General features: G+C 34.1%; 1 protein-coding gene across 1 annotated transcript in view; it reads left to right on the forward strand.

Moving 5' to 3' along the window:
• Positions 1–18,078, forward strand: part of GPR158 (G protein-coupled receptor 158) — a 192,940-nt gene that overhangs the window by 82,670 nt on the left and 92,192 nt on the right. The window contains exon 3 of the mRNA XM_012731360.1: positions 11,510–11,612. Within this exon, the coding sequence (XP_012586814.1) occupies positions 11,510–11,612 (103 nt within the window). The remainder of the gene's footprint in view (positions 1–11,509; positions 11,613–18,078) is intronic.

Below are 18,078 nucleotides of genomic sequence, written 5' to 3' on the forward strand. Positions count from 1 at the left end.
CCTCTGGCCTGTACCCCAGTTCTGTATGCAGAAATAAATAAATCTTAAAAAAAAAAAAAATAAAGTTAAAGAAAACTGACGCCCCCAGCCTCACAGCAAGCACAATAACATCCTGCAACAAAATAGGGCAGTCCTTGAATGGTGTCAGATAAAAAAGCAAATCTCTGTGGTAGCAATTAGAACCAGCAGATAAATATATGCAAAATTTAAATCCTAGGATTTTTTTTTTGTATTCTTTCTTGATTTTAAATTGGATCTTAATTTCATAAAACTTTTCTGTAGCATATATAATATTTAATGTTCATATTAATATAAGTTATATCTAGTATTAAGAATAAAAAACAATGTGATTTCGCTGATTGGTTGTTTCTCTCTTTTGAATCATTAGAACCTACTTGAATATCAAATGCATAAATTAGACATCCTTATAAACTTATCCTGTCATTTGCTACGGTTGTCCCATATTAAAGACACAGTTTCTAGAGATCCCTTCTATCTCTAAGAGGGTAAGACTAATGACAAATTTCACAGTGTGTGGTAAACCATTGAATTTCATTATCAGTATCTAAAGCATCTGACCCATGTTTTAGGTATTTAAGGAAGTAGAATATGTTGCTTTTCTGATCCTTCCTGAAGTTTTTTAGTATGAACATGGACATTTTAAGAATATAACAATTAAATTTGTGCTAGAAAAATGATAGAAATAAAACAGGTCAAATAAAACAATGATATTTACAGTGCTAGAAAGATGAGGTAATATGAATTGTTGTTTACAAACTAATGTTCTACCACTTTTCTTGTATTTCTTCATGTCCCTACTATTATTGCTGTGATAATACCCATTACTTCTCCAGTTAAACGATCATGTTAAATTTTGTAATGATTACAGTTATCTACAATTTATAGAAAATGCACTGCTACTGTGGAATATTTTGTTCTCTGAATAAGTCAAATTTTTTATTTAATAGTTAATTTCTGTAATACTTAAGCTTATTATTTAATATCTATGTGGCCATGGGTATTTAAGACTGCTTTACAATGATGGTTATTTCCAACACCTGACTTTTGTGGGATGATTTAGCCTACCTATTGAATCTAGCACAAAACCGAGGCCATGCTTTCTGGTTTTTTTTTTTTTTTTGTAAAGATTTATTTATTTATTCATACAGAACTGGGGTACAGGCCAGAGGCTCAGGGGCGGTGAGAGGCTTCACCAGAGACAGAGTGGGGAGCAGAACAGGCAGATCGACGAAGTACACTGCTGAGGGGAGCAGCGGGCGGGTCAGGAGAGGTCTGGCTCGCCATGTGGTCACCTCCGGGGCAGGCGGGAATCGAACTCATACGGAAGTGGCTTCAGATTCTCAGTGCTGTGCTTTAACCCGCTGCGCCACCAGGGAGGGCCTTTCTGGTTTTTTTTTAATCACTTAAGGTTTTCCATTACTGATATGGTCATAATAAAAGATTGGGAGCTTAACCTAAAAATAATACTTGCTATATGATTGTGGATTTGGAAAAGGATCTCCCCCTTACTACTGAATCACAGAATTTTCCTCTGCAGGGAGACTCAAATATGTTTTTGAGGTGATTTACCATTGTTCTTAATCTTCTTGGATCTACAAATATTAATTAAATTGTAAAGTGCTTTTATTTTAAAAAATCTCTGAATTCTCTTTAATTCCAGGACCAAGGTTCTACGTAGAATATTGTCAGTATTTATATTTTATTTAAATAATTGAATCTTTGCATCTTATTATTCTTGTGTTCAGATATATACCAAGTATTTATTGTTTTATAAAAAAAAAAAAAATCATCATGGCCCTCCCTGGTGGCGCAGCGGGTTAAAGCACAGCACTGAGAAGCTAAAGCCACTTCAGCAAGAGTTCGATTCCCGCCTGCCCCGGAGGTCTACCATGTAGCAGACCTCTCCTGACCCGCCCGCTGCTCCCCTCAGCAGTGTACTTCATCGATCTGCCTGTTCTGTTCTCCACTCTGTCTCTGGTGAAGCCTCTCACCGCCCCTGAGCCTCTGGCCTGTACCCCAGTTCTGTATGAATAAATAAATAAATCTTAAAAAAAAATCATCATGATCATTTTTAATCCCCCTTCCTAATCCCAAAATTTATTTCACTCCCTTTTATAAGGAAAAAAAAAATCAACCTTCTTAACAAGCAAATGTGGCTAGTTACTTAGTAGACACACAGTATTTATTTATACTTACATATAAATATTTATACTTATGTATACTTATGTAGTTACCTATTTCACTGGAATTCTAAAATCAGTTTTGTGTAAACAGATTGTAAAAATCACTACATTTTTTCCATGATGTGTGACTTTATTTATAGCATCTTATAACAATAATTAGGGATTTATACTTCCTTACTGTGGTAAACATCAAGAAAAATCATTGTCATTTTTCAGTTATTGCATTTTCCTCATTTTCCTATAGGAAAACAAGATGTTAACTATATTTAACTTGAATTATTCGGTTATACCAGTGAAATGACCGTCCAAACTAGCAAAGTATTTTGGCCATGGATTTTTCCTAGAATTTAAAAATTAGGCCGGGAGCTCTATCAACATTCTTCTAGATTTAACTATTTACATAGTTTTTACTTAATTTTAAATTATCTTTGATAAGAAGTTACAAACCACAAATATTTGTAAAGAACTCAGTACTTATTTGTATTTGACTATCTTTTATTATTAGCTGTTCTTTTAACCGTCAAAATAGGAATTCAGTCAAAAGAAGTAACCATTTTGTGGTCAATTAAAGGGTTTTAGAGAAAACCATGACCATTAGGTGGCAGGAACACACAACTATTTTGGGGTGGCTCTTGGACTAGTATGAGCAGGAAGCCTCTTAAAGCGGGTTTTCCAGCACCATCAGGGCAGAGTTATCACTCAAAAGGGGCTACATCAAGAGAATTCCTAAGGGGAGTTGGAGGGGCTATTTGTCTATGTGATTTGCTTATTAGCAAGATGGGACTCTTTAGGTCAGAGTTCTAAAAGGCAACATCATTCTGTAATATTTTATAGCCCAAGGGTTTGTCTTAACTATGGCTACCTGGTGTTGGATGCAGTTTTTGCAAGCAGAAAGGTTCTAATTGACCAAAAGTATATTTTACTGGACAATATTTCTTGAGATTGGGTATAGGAAAATTCGAGTTTGACTCTGGTGGGCTTTGATTTATCAGGGAGACTGATGTAAAGAAGTAAACCTTAGGGCCAATATCTAAGAGCTGTCTTTGACTTATTTATGTAACACCCATCCATGATGATGATTAGAAAATATATTAATATTTCTGCATAATACAGTTATTAATAGCTCTGTATAATTTTAAAGTATCTTAGAGTGTTCATGTCTTCAGTGATTATTTACCTTTGTCTAACTTGACTTTTTCTGGTTTCTCAAATCGAACTTATATAATGCCAACCTGTTTATTCTTTTAATATTTCCTTTCTTTAAAGTTTAATTTTGTTAACATGTATAACCAATTGGTTTTGTTATATCTAAGAGTTGTAAACCTATTATTACCATCTAGTTCTAATGTCTGTCACTATAAAATAAAATCCTATTACCCACTAGCAGTCATACCCCATTCAGCATTCTCCCCAACCACTGGAAATACTAATCTATTTTCTATCTCTGTGGATGTGTACATTTCATATAAATCACACCACACAATATGTGGCCTTTTGGTCTCGTTCCATTCCCTTAGGAATCACCTGTGCTATAGCATGTATTAGTATTCCATTCTTTTTTATGACTGATAGTATTCTACCATATGGGTATATGTCCCACGTTGTTTACCTTTCTTCAGATGTAGACATCTGTATTATTTTTAATGTTTAGCTATTATGATTAATACTATTGTGAACATTTGTGTACAAGTTTCTGTTTGAATGTATATTTTCAGTTATCTTGGGTATATACTTAGAAGTATAATTAATGGATATGTTTAAAGTTTTGAGTAATCTTTTTAGTAAACTTTTCTCATAGCCACCATGCCATTTTATATTTCACTAGAAGATATCAGGGTTCCTTCCAGTTTATCCACATCATCATTACCACTATGTATGCCTTTTTGATTAAAGTTATCCTACTAGGTCCAAGGTGGTATCTCATTACGGCTTTGATGTGCATTTCAACTAATGATGTTGATCATCTTTTCATGTGTTTATTTGCACCTTTTATATATCTTCTTTGGAGAAATGCTTAATCAAATTCTTTGCCCATAGTTTGCATTGGATACTTTTATTATTGAGCTGCTAGTTTGTCTATAGTCTGAATCAAATTTCCTTATCAAATATATACTTTGCAAGTATTTTATCTTGTTCTATAAGTTGCCTTTTCACTTCTCTTTTGGCGTTTTTTGAAACAGTTTTGCATTTTGATGAAGTCCGTTTTCCTTTTGTCTGTCATCCTTCTGGTATCATATCTAAGGATGTTTCCAAGTCCAGGTTTTTGAAGATTTACCCCTATTTTTTTTTTTACTACCCCTATGTTTTATTTAAGATTTTATAGTTTTAGTTATTACATTTAGGTCTTTGGTTCATTTTAATTTTTGTTAAATCATGAGGTAGGTACATCACTTCTCTCTTTTGCATGTGAATATTCCATTATCTATGCATCATTTATCAAAAAGGTCATTCCTTCCCCATTGAATTATATTAGTACCCTACTCAATTGACCATAAAGTGATTCTTTATTTCTTGACTCTTCAGTTCATTGATCTGTAAGTCCATTTATATGTTAGTACCACACTATCGTGATTATGGCAGCTATGAAGTAAGTTTTAAAATCAGAAAGTATTGATCTACTTTTGTTCACTTTTCAAGACTGTCTGACTATTCTGGGCCTCTTGAATTTCCCTGTGAGTTTTAAGATCAGCTTGTCAATTCTGCAAAAAAATGCAATTGGGACTTTGATAGGGATTGCATTGACATTATAGATCGATTTGGATAGTTTTGTTATCTTAACAATAGTAAGTGTTCCAAATCATGCATAAGAGATATATTTCCATTTACTTAAGTCTTTAAAATTTTTAAACAGTAGTTTTTGATTTGGGGGTGTAAGTTTTATTCCTAAGTATTTGATTTTTAATGCCATTATAAATGGACTTTTTTCCTTACAGTTGTTGTTCTTGCTGGATTAGTCCTAATAGTTTTTAAATTACATAGGATTTGCCATATATAAAATGCTACAAGTAGAGATACAAATTATTCCTAATTTTATGTTCCAAGTGGTACTTTCCAAAGCTGCTCATTATCTCTGTATATCTTTCCTAACATGTATATTTTATTGGGTAATTTTCTGTTTTTAAAAAATCTGTCTTCTTGAAGTCTCAGGTGGATGTTGATTATAGTTGACCTCTCTCATAGGTATCAGGAATGCTAAAATATCATATAACTACTTTTCCCTATATTTTTTGCTCCTTTTAAAATCTTTTTGTTTGTTAGAATTAGGGTTAGAGTAATATAAGGCAAGACATACTAAAATTCTGTGACTTTAGTTTGCTTTAATGATAAAATGTTTTGCTTTAATGATAAAAATTTATAACCAGTATTTTAATTTTATATGTAAAAGTTTATGCTCCTAAAGTACTTTATACTCTTAAAGCAACTGTGTGTTATATATGTAATTAAGACATCCTATTTTTTTTTAAATCATTTTGTGATTCAGTAGTGAACTGAGAACATTTTTACATCTTGAAATTTGTTTCTAGAAGAAGATAAAATTGCTTTAAATCTTGCATGCTTTTCAACTGAGAATGATAGCAATTATGCCAATTAAAGTGGTTTTCTTTGTAAGTGATAAATAATGTTTTATTTTTTCTTCATAATAAAAGAAAAATTCAGTGCCGCTGGAGAATATAGCATTTAGTTTTGATTTAGCATTTAATAGGCAGTGTAGTTCCTGGCTTTTGGTTTAACCCTTTGCCCTTTATTCTTTAGTTGATTTGCTAATTACTATTGAAAAACCCTCTAGAGTTTCACTGGGGAAATGCAAATTCGGATTCTAAATATTGAAAGGCAGCCAAGTGCTGAGAACAGGCAAACACATTCTGAGTTTTACATAATTTTTTATATAATTACTTTTAATGTCCGTGGTTTCCGGCTTCAATATCAGTGTATGTTGATTCCCTTCTCTGTCAGCAAAAATGGAATGAACAGAGTGTTCTTTCTTTCAGATAAATCAGAAAAACAAATAGAATTTTGATGATTGGTGAGACTACAACTAAAATATTTGAGGGGACAGAGGCAGGAGTGTGGGATTTTTATGTTTTTATTAAAGTAAAAATATTGATAAATGTACAAAGCCATAAATACACAGCATAATGAATTGTTCCAAAGAAAGCACACCTAATTACCACTCAGCTCAAGAGAAAAAACATTACCAGCACTTTACAAAGGCTTTTTGCTGCTCTGTTTTCATCTCCTCACTGTTTTCCCAAGTTACATACTGTCATTCACTTCTGACATTACATATTGCATTTGACTGTTTTATCCAAGTGGAATAATAATCTAATTATGACTTATTTTGTCTAACATAGTTTGTGAGGTTAAGAAATGAAGCCATGTTATTTGTATAGCTTAGTGTATTAACAACTCTTAAACTGCATTTACTTTCCCACCTACCTTTTGTGTTTTAATTTACTGTATACCTTAAAATTCATGAGATCTATTTCTACCATTACTATGTTGTACCATCTATACTAATTTCTGTTTCCCCATGTTTATTCTTTGTATCCTGTATACTTATACTTCCATTGTATTTAATTTTCCTTGAAAATTCCTTTAACTTTGCTTAAAATTCCTTTAACTTTCTTGACACCATCTAGCTAACGTTTTTTAGGTTATGTTTGACATAAAATACCTTTATTTCATCCACATTTGAAAGGATGTTATCTATGACGGATACAGTTCCAATTAGTGTTTTTTATTATTATTCTTTTAGCTCTCTAATGCCATTCCATAGCTTTCTGATTTCAAATTTCTGTTTCTGAAAAGTTGTCTAGCTTGTTGCTCATTTGTTAGCAGGTTTTTTGTGTATGTGTGTTTGTTTTTGCAGTGCTATGATATCTGTTTATCATCTTTGGAGTATATAGCACTTCTTAAATTGGTAGCTTTATAGCTTTCATCTAATTCTGTTCCACCTTCTTATCCTTTTATACCATTCTAAATACATGGTACAATTGATTCCTTTTCTCTGATCTGTATGTCTCTATGTTTTCTATATTTTCATCCATTTTAGTGATCAAACTTTACACAATATATTTTTTATTAATCTGTCTTCTATTGGACTTCTCTAGTGTCTAATCTCGTTTTGCTAGTTCTACAATATCTACTTAATTCTTTTTCTAGAAAATATTATTTGGGTACAATTTTATATTGTCTTCTACTTTCTTAGACACATTGATTATAGTGACTTACAAATATGTGATACTTGAGCACCTGGTCATTTATGGATTTGTGTATAGTGTCATCCCTCAATTCAGTGATATTTATTGTGGACTTACTATATGCCAGGATGAATGCTAGGAGTCAGGGATAGTACAGTGAAAAAGACTGTGTCCACTGTCTATCTTAACAATGTAAATTTCTGTCAATCATTCAGAACCTACCTGTACACTCCTTCTTCATCCTATTCCATCTATCCCACTAAAAGGCAGCAATCATCCTGAATTTTATGCCTATCAACTTTTTCATCATAGTTTCACATATGAGTCTATCCTTAAATAGTACTTCATAAAAGTTTTACACGGTTTTGTATGTTATAAAATTAGAATTTTGTTACACATATTCTTTTGTTATCTTTCATTTTCAGGGCAGCAGTTTGTATTTAAACTAGCCGTTTATAGAGAAGTGACTATGGAAGGACTACTCACAGACAAACATGCATATGAGGCCTTTTAGTTGTAAACAGAGTCCAGCACCATCTGCCCTCTGACTTTGCTTTTGTGCTTGTAGGTTATAAACTCCTGAGATGTAAATCATGACTTTGTTCCTCTGTTTTCTGCTGCAAATAATGTACAGTGGGACTTCTAATCAAGGGCTAAATTAGGTCTGTGAAGGGGAAGGATCTCCTAAAGGAACGCTGCAGGGTTTATGTGGACTCCACCCCTACTCCAGCTTTCTGGATTCCACCTCCTGCTCCAATGACTGGAAATCTACCACTTCCAGCAGTACCAAGGAGAGAACTGCGAGAACCCAAGGTCAGAGCTAAGCAGGCATTCTGGGACTTTGGGGATAAGTAGAGAGCGGCTTTCAACGGTCACTCTGGAGAGGTAATGGCTGTTTCTCTGGAGCAACAGCTCTCAGACTGTGTGACTGGGGGCTAGCAGTTAGTTTTGTTACTAAAGATCCAAGTTAGCTGAGCTGGTAAGATATTCCACTTACCTTGCTGCTCTCTCTCTTTCCCCTGTTTTGTAAATAAACCATTACCTCTGCAGAACACAAAACTCTGCAGAGTTCCTTTAGGACATCCTTCCCCTTAACAGGTCAAGAATAAGAAGGAAATAGCCCAAACTTAGGAAGTCACCATAGGAGGCACAGAGTACCAGAGAGCATGGATTCATCACAGTGAGTTTGTGGCTTGATGGAGGGACGTTTCATTTTTTAAAATTTTGAATATATTTAAATTTTAATTTATCAGGTCTTTGGGTAAATTTATGTAGGAACGGTCTACTCATTCAATGAAATATAATCCTGATATATCCCTACATCAGTATCAATCCTCCCTCCTAGCCCCCCACATTCTACCAAAAACTATCTTGCTCTATGTCAAACATGAAGTTTATCGATTTGTAATATGTCTGTGTCACATGTGGTATTTGTATTATTTCACCTTCTTTTGTGAAATATGACTACTGACTATAGCAAGAACATTATAAAAGTTAATAATGAAAAAAATTCCTTTAAAATTGCAACTATATCATAAAAGAAAATATCCCCTCACTCCCCACTGTGCCATCCTGACCTGGTCCATCAGACTTTTTAAACTAGGTTCTAGCAGCTAATGAATAATAAAGAGAAAATGTAGATTATTTCCTCCCTGGTGAAATACTGCATTATTTGTTATTCATGGATTCTTGTTTCCTTGAAGATTGTTTGATGAAATATGTGAGTGATGTGTACCCTGTCATTGCCTGAAGGCCTTTTAGATTTTCTCTGTTTGAGCATTTTCCTTTTGTTTTAATAAACTTGCACATAGTTGTAGAGAAAAGCTAGTAGATATTAGATGTTAGTATAATTAACTTGTTTTAGTGTCAGGTCCTCCCAAACCCACTCCCAAATGAACAGATTCAAATTTTTACAGTTACTTTTTTCACAGTTTGCATAGAAGAGATTGGAGGGGAGAGGGGAAAAAACTACTGTCTTTTTTACAATAGCTGGAAGCCCAGTTACTACTTCATCTCCTTAGGTCAAGTCTTTCAGTTTGTATACCTGTACAGTGTTGTTGTCTGCCTTGTTAATAAGGTTCAGTTAACTTATAGCAGGAGTCCTTTTTGGAATGAGAGGATCTTCTGTCAAACCAGAGCAGAGCCATTTTTTCCTCCAAAGAGAAAGAAGTGACAACCTAGACTGCCGTGAAAATCCCTGCATTGTTTTGTTTGCTAATTTTAGTTTAAATTTAGGTTCTGTTAACTGGTCTCATGATTCACCTTAAATTCAGAGAGTGACCTGTCTTGAGGAATTCAAATAGAAAGGATACACTTCATTTGCATAACCCAAAATAAAGATTCTTTTTTAAAAACTTTTTTTTTTAAAGATTTTTATTTACTTATGCATATAGAAATGGGCAGGCCAGAGGTGCAGGGAAAGTGAGAGGATTCACCAGAAACAGAGTGGGGAGCAGAACAGGCAGAGGAAGTACACTGCTGAGGGGAGCAGCTGGTGAGAACGGAGAGGTCTGCTCCTTGCTATGTGGGTCACCCCTGGGCCTGGACAGTGATGGAATTCACACTGAAGTGGCCATGGCTTGGCGTAGCTTCACTGAGCAGTGCTCCAACCAGCTGCACCACCGGGAAGGACCCTCAAGATTATTTTTTTTAAAGATCTGGGTTAAGGTACTTTGAATTGGGAAGGGTGAGTTTTTTTTGTTTTTTGTTTTTTTGTTTTTCTTTTGGTAACAGATACAGAAATTAACCCCCTATTTTAAAACTTAAAATACATTTTTTATGTATTTTAAAATTAATGACCTTTACTTTCTTGGAGCTGAATAATCCAATTGAGAAAAATGTAAAATATAAAAATAAAGGTCTTGGAACAATAAGTATAGAGTTCAAAGTGACCAGGCAGTAGCATCTACTTCTGCTTATAAAATACTATAATATACCCATGTTTCAGGGAGAATAGTCATTACTTTTTATGGAGTCAGAACCCTGGGGTTGAATCCTGGTTCTGCCAGTTAGTTACCAGTTGTGTAGCTTTGCATAAATAACTTCTCATTTTTAAAATGGAGATGCTAATAGAATTGCTATCGGGATTAAGTGTGATTATACTTGTACAGCCCTTAGAATAGTGTCTGGCATGTAGTAAACAGTAATCATTAACTATTTATTACACTATATGCTATTATTTTGTTATCTATTATTACATGTACTCTAGCTTTTCAAGCTTGGTAATCTAGTCTCCAGGTATACAGGAAATTAAAACCACAATTTAGAAGGTTAGGATATTTCTAGAAGTTCATACTTTGCAATTAAAATATAACAACTGATAGCTCAAAATAAAATAAATAGGAAAAAATTAAAACTAAGCACAAAAACTCAAAACGATGTTCACTGATGTACTGTTTGTATTTTTATAGAAGTTATGATGTGCTTATATAATTGGGTATAGCAGACATGAAGTTTATTAAACTGCTAGAGTGAAGTTGATATCCTTAAGTTTCTGGGAGTTGTCTGACATTTGTTGTGAGATATTTGGGAAACTAATATTGCATTTTTATGTACATGTAAACAATTTATGAAATAGATTTTAAATAAACTTTTGAGATAATTTCTTTTGTTCTTTTATAATTTGCATATAATGTTTTGTTTTGTTACTCCATCAATTTATCTTATTTTGTTCCTGTAATGACTTTGATTCATAAAAACAAGTTCACATCTGTCTGTAGGCCTCCTGCATTTGCTTCGATAGAAATATTTAGTATAGAATCACCTTTAAAATCTTCTTATAGGCTTTAAAAATATCTCTGAAAACATTAAGATGATATGTGATGCATTGAAAGCAAAAACCATTTCTAGTAACTATTCCCTATGACGACTGAATGAGTTAAAGAAGTGTGGCAACTATAGCTGTAATATTATATATTTAGAAAGGAAACTTTTTACTTCTAAAAAGTGCTCATAAGCAAACAAACCAAAAATAAAAATTAAAAAGATATTTTATTTCTGAAAATGTATGCAGTCTGTCACCATTTGCAGTGATAGATATCTTTGGGTATATGTATTGTGAAATAAACTATGATCAACTGTAATGCTGTATTTTCTTTTTCATAGTGTATGCCAATTAAAGGATTAGGATTCGTGCTTGGAGCCTATCAGTGCATTTGCAAAGCAGGATTCTATCATCCTCGAGTCTTTTCAGTGAACAACTTTCAGAGTAAGTTTCCTTTGCTTCTGTGCATGCATCTGAATGCACATAGTACCTACCATCATTAGTTATTATATTTTCTTTTAACCTAATTATGTGGCTAAAATCTCACTAATTTGGCATTCTCTCATCATTAAGGAGTTTCTGCTTTGACTTGTCATCTACAATACTCTGGACTACCACAAAAATTGTGTTTATTTTAGTTTTTGATACATTTTAAAAGCCTGAAAATATTGTAGCTACTCAGTAAGCCCAGCTCGTATATAGTTATGGAAGCTGTTGCTACAGAATATTTCTAAAACTAATTGGCTAGTTTCCCTATATACATTTAATATATTAATAGTTAATTAATTTCCTTAATATATTAATAATCTCAGCTACATAAATTATCATGAAATTAACAATTTAAAGTAACACAAATTTATTATCACTCAGTTTTCCAGGTATCTTTCTAATCCAGGGTTAGCCAGGACCTGCCGCTGTTCAAAATAAAGATATTACCTATGATATGATCTCATCTCAAGCTCATGTTGTTATTCCAAGCTTATTCAGATAATTGGAAGATTGGTTTCTTGCAGTATGCCTGAGGTTCCTGGGTTATTATTATTATTATTAATTTTTTTCTAGATCCTTTATTGCCACCTATTATTTTACTCACAGCTTTAAGAAATCACCTCAAGGCCTAGTCATGTAACCAGCTTACTTTTTTGCAGCTTACTTTTTCAAGGTTAACAAGAGAATCCCCCATGTTTTCTCAGATGGCATGTTACACAATGCAGTGTAATCATGAGAATGACTGTCATATCACTTGGCCATATATAATATAACTTAGTCAATGGAGAGACTGTCCCACCATCTTCACAGTTCTGCCCACATAAGGAGAGGTCATTCAAAACTTGATCATCTCACTATTTTAAACCTGTTCCCAAAAATGTCAGTGTTACTATTTGAACATTGATTTTTTTTCTCTATCTCTATGGAATGTGATGTCATCACATTGATTTGTAGCCTGCTATTGGATACAATAACTAAGTAGTAAGAGTTTAGTGGCGAAAGTGGGTAACTTCATGAAAAGTAAAAGTTGGGTTGCTAAAAAGGAGGTACAGTCACATTTTAGAGAATCATCCACAAATCTTTTGTTAGCCCTATTGATCTGTATAGAAATTTGTATCTCTGCTAGGCATAGTTCATAGGGTATGTTGAATTCAGCAGTGATTGTCTTCTTCTGGGAATTTTGATACATGTTTATAATTTTTTTGTCTCCTGAAACAGTACTCTTGATCTCAATACGTTTACAATTAAACATTTGCTCTGTCTTCAGCCATATAGTTGATAGGCTTCAGCTTTTGCTCTGAGTAATAGTTGTAGTAGGAATAATCCCCGAATGACCACAATTCTGCTCCTGTCTGTGCTGTGCCATCCCCTCTTAAGTGTGAATGGGGTTTGTGACTACATTGAGGTAGTCAGTTCCTTGCTTAAACTATATTAGAGGGCAAACATGATGGTAAAGTCAGTCAGATGAATTCATTAAATAATTCCTTCCCAGAGTAGCAGTCTGGAAATTCTAATTTCCAATATTGGTTTGGAAGAAGTCATCTTGTTGGGGAGGGCTATGGACCTTGGTCCTGAGAATGACCTCTAAGAGCTAAGAACAGTGGCCGATAAGAAAACAGGTACTTCAGTTCTTCCAACAGCCTGAATACACTTGGAAGCGAACCTTACACTCCATATGAGAAAACAACCAGAAGATTGACTTCAGTTGCATGAGACCCTGAGAAGAGAACCTAGTTTCTTCTGAGCAACAGAAATCTGAATATAATAAATAGGTTATTCCAGCTTCTAGTAATTTATTTTGCAGCAATAAAAAGATCTTACAGTATCAATGATGTTGACACATTTTTAGGATGGCAGTGTTCTTCCTTGAGTATACGTGTACCAAACCATGGGAATTACAGATCTAATTTGGCATTCTTCATATTTACAGTCCAGACATAACATATGATTCAACTCTGAAGGATTAAGGGAATAGGTTTTAGCTTATGTTTTCTGAAGGTATTTTGTATCTAGTTTACCCACATTTGTTCTCAGCTCCCACTCTGTGACTGAAATAAAATATCTAAATATTGTAGAACCAGAGAATGACTATGCCATTTGCTTATAACACCATCAGGAGAAACTAGTTAACCTTTAACAACTTATCTTTATTTAATTTGCACACTCCTACTTTCTTCCTTATTTTAAAAGCCAGTGTTTTTCACTGGACCTACTCTCTCTAAGAAAAGACCGCTTCTCTGCATAAAGGTTAACTTTCTATGTTGGTTACACACTGCAGCATGGAAAAGAGGCCACAGTTTCAGGAAGATGATCTATATTTAGGCCTAAGTGTGATGTAGCTATGACCTGAGTACATACTTAACCAGGGCTGACCTTCCTCCATGATGGAGCAAAAAACTAGCTATGTGTTAGAAAGGCAGTAAAATGCTCACTAAACAAAAACATCTTTCCTGATGGCTTTGTCAGAATATATGAAAATCCAACATTATTCTTTCCGTATCTTAAAGAAAGGGGACCACTATCTGACTAGGAATGCAAGTTAATACTCACCTGGGTCTTCTACTAATAACTAATCAAGCATTTTTAGAATATTTATTATTAGAATATATACTACACATCTCTATGTTTAAATATATTAAGAATTTTAATCTTAATATCCAGGCAGTTGCTTTCATATATCCTTGAGGAGGTAGATTTTTTAAAATAATAGTTTATTTTTACATCATTTTGTGCCTTTTTCCATCTCAGTGGTAATCCCCGTGTGCTTCCCATCACCACATCACCTGAGTGCTATCACCATAGTCCAGTGCACTACCTCTCACCCCCGTTTTTGATCCCATTCCCCACTCCACCCCTGTAAAATGTCTCTGGTATATAGTTGTTCATTATTATTTTTTCCCTCTGGTCCAGAGAAGGTATTTTTAAAGCAAGGAATCACCATATGTTGTCCTGGGGCAAAAGGTAAAGAGGCATTGAAGACCCCCCCCCAAAATGAGAAAGCATGTAAAACTGCTAGGACAGTATAAGGTATATAGTAGGTATTCATATACCAGGTAGGTGAGTGACTGTGCCATAATCACTGCACATGCTCCCCAAGTGCAACAACATCAGTAACGAGGAGATAATCTTCAGTGTCATTAGCCATTAACATTTTATCTCACATATTTCATTATACAAGATCACTAGTTTTTAAAATTAGAACTTTTGGAGAGAAAATTCTACGTGGATCAGAAGGAAGATCAGATGGCAAAAGCCTGTATTAACCAGTGCTGTCCTGAGAAGGTCAATGGGAAGAATAGTTGGAAGTTAGAGGCAATAGTAGCCTGACAAGGAGAATGGGGATATAGAGAACTGACAAGTGTGAGCCTCAAGGAGAAGATCACTTATTTTATGGTTGTAAATCTAGGACTGGTCTCAGATTCCCACTTGGTGAGAGGAGTAGTGCACATGTCCTAGAGAATATATAAATATGACTATTGAAGAGCCTGTTAAAATATCAAGTATTTTTAAATCTTTATTTAGACATAGAGCCAAAGTAGAGGACTTATAAAAACCAGTGAGAATATGGTGGGATGACATGATTTAAAAATGTGCTGACCATCCAGATACTGTGTTTCTGGTATCATTCCAGGCATTTCTCTCAAAATGGCTGGTCAAATGTGAGCAAATTGGATCTGACAACTGGATAGTAGCAGGATTCAGAATAACTGAGTACTGGTGTATACCTGTCTCTTCAAATCCAGGTTGCTTACTTCCAGGATATTGAAATACAGATTTAGGACAAGCTCATAGTCCTCAAACTCATCTCTGTTACTGTGGATTCTCTCTTCGTGAAACTTGTTTTGTCTTTATGTAGACACATTACCTGCCTTTCAGTGTTCTCATCTGCTCAATTGACTTCAGATTATGTACAGTTAAATATAAACTCAGTTTACAAATGATCTATACCTAAAAATGACAGTCTTTGTTTTTCCAGCTCTATGTTATTGATGGTAGAGAAAAAATCCCCCAAAAGAAGATGTTGAAGAAAAAGAAGAGAAGCCCTGTGAGAGTTTGTCACAGTAGATATCAAGTTGTAGTCATAGTAGTTAACATATTAAATGCACAAAAATGTTACCTTTGTGATTGCTGTTTGGAAGTTTGTGTTTATTCCACTTTCCTCAGTGATTTTGACTATCAGTCATTCATAAATTAGTTTACTATGGTAGGCAGAAAATGCCCCACCAAAATGTATGCATTGTAAAAAGGGGCAAAAAGGGGCTTTGTAGATATGAGCAAATTAGGACTTTGACAGCTTTGGAGCCAGTGTTATCTAGGTGGAGATCTAATCACAGCAGTCCTGAAAGAGAAGTGAGGACCCAGGAGGAACTGCTGCCTTGCTAGCTTTCAATATGGAGGAAGTGGTCCACGAGTTGGAGAATGCAGGTGTCTTCAAAGCTTCCCTCCATCCTCTGGAGAGGCACAGTCCTGTTGATACCTTGATTTTAGCACAATAAAACTTGTGTCAGATTTCTGAGCTACAGAAATATTGCAGTGAATTTAACTACATTTCATATCAGAAGCAACATAAATTTGTGCTGTTGTGAGACCTGACACTTATGGTAATTTGTTGTAGCAATAATGGGAAATTAGTACACGCAGTTTCTTTTTCATTTGGAGTTCTTACCATTTTTACAGTAGGCCATAATATTTTTACCAGAAAAATGTTCATGATTCCAAATAATTGACTTGGAGCAATTTATAATGTAGTGGGTTCTCTCCTTTGAGTCAAACAAATGGGTTTCAATCTTTTCTCTGCTTATAAGCAAAATGCTTGGGTAAATCTCAAATATTACTCACTTTTTTTTTTCATAAAGCCAGAGATATGAAATTTATCCCCTTGGTAGTTATGAGGAATAAATGAAATCACATCGGATACCATAAAAAAATATACCAATTATTTTATTAATGTGAATATGAGGGATTTAGTTTTACTCATAGTACTTGTGTATTGGGTGTTGAGGTACTGGATAAATCAATTCTGTCTAGGCTAAAAAAATCCATTTGATAATTTAAAAATTCATATCAGAATCTCTTCATGATATACCTAAAGTGCTATTTTAATCCAAAGAAAGATTCCACTATAGCCACTTGTAAGAACTAAAAAATATGGTAGGCAATAGATAAATGAAAATAAGATGTATAGAAAAGCACATATAACTATAGAGTTACCGTCAGAACCCTGACTGTAACTTCATTTTGTGCCTGTCTTTATAGCTAACCATTTATGGTCAAAGTATATGAAACATTATTAGCCAATCCTGTGTTTACGATATGCAAATATACTTCTTGTCCTAATGATGACAATCTTTAGCATAGTAGTGTAAATATAATCACATTCAATTTAAATGTCCTCTCCTGTGGGTATTATAAATATTGAACCAATGTACACAGAAATCTGATTGTGTTGGGCCTGCTCAAGTGCAACTTAATTTTATTTTTTAAATTGTTTATATTTTACATCATTATTCATTTTAGTGCAGTGTTTGCTTTCTTTACTCAGGTGTAGTCCCTATAGAATTTCTACTACCAATTCACCCTTGCACCATCACCATAGTCCCTTCTGCTCTTCCTGTCCCTGTTTTAATACCTCTCCCTTCCCCTCCCCTGCAGAATGTATTTGATTTACAGTTGTCTGTTTCTTTTTGTTTTGTTGTATTGTATTTTTTATTATTATTTTTTCCCCTGATCCCTTATTGGGTTCCCCTGTGTTCCTCCTATAAGTGAAATTATCTGATATTTTTCTTCTTCCTTTTGACTGATTTCACTGTGCATAATCCCTTCTAGCTCCATCCATGTTGCTGAATAATATTCCATTATATATATATATATAATATATATATAATGTGGTATATATACATATATACCAAATATTCTTGATCCAGTCATTTATTTTTTGGGCATTTGGGTTGTTTCCAAGGCTTAACTGTTATAAATAGTGCTGCAGTAAGCATAAGGGTTCAAGTATCCTTTTGAATTAATGTTTATTGAACAAATTGTCCGCATGTTCTTTGCTCTTTTGAATTAATGTTTTGCTGTCCTTTAGGTAGATACCTATAAGTGGAATTGCTGGGTCATACGGTAGCTTTAGTTTTAGTAGCTTTCTACAGTTGTTGGACTAAGTTTGCATTCCCCAGCAGTGTAGAAGAGTTCCTTTATTCCCACATTCTTGCCAACATTTGTTAGTAGATTGTTTTATGTAAAGCATGTGCTATCTTACTGGTGTGAGGTGGTCTCTCATTGTGGTGTTGATTTGCATTCCCCTGAGTATGAGGGATGTTGAACACATTTTCATATGCATGTTGGCCATTTGCATTTCCTCTTGGGAGAAGTGTGTTTTAAGTTCTTCTGCCCATTTTTGACTGGATTGTTTACTTTGTTT

This window comes from Condylura cristata, unplaced genomic scaffold (genome assembly GCF_000260355.1).
Source record: "Condylura cristata isolate star-nosed mole 26May11 unplaced genomic scaffold, ConCri1.0 scaffold00030, whole genome shotgun sequence".
In the NCBI taxonomy this organism is placed as follows: Eukaryota; Metazoa; Chordata; class Mammalia; order Eulipotyphla; family Talpidae; genus Condylura; species Condylura cristata.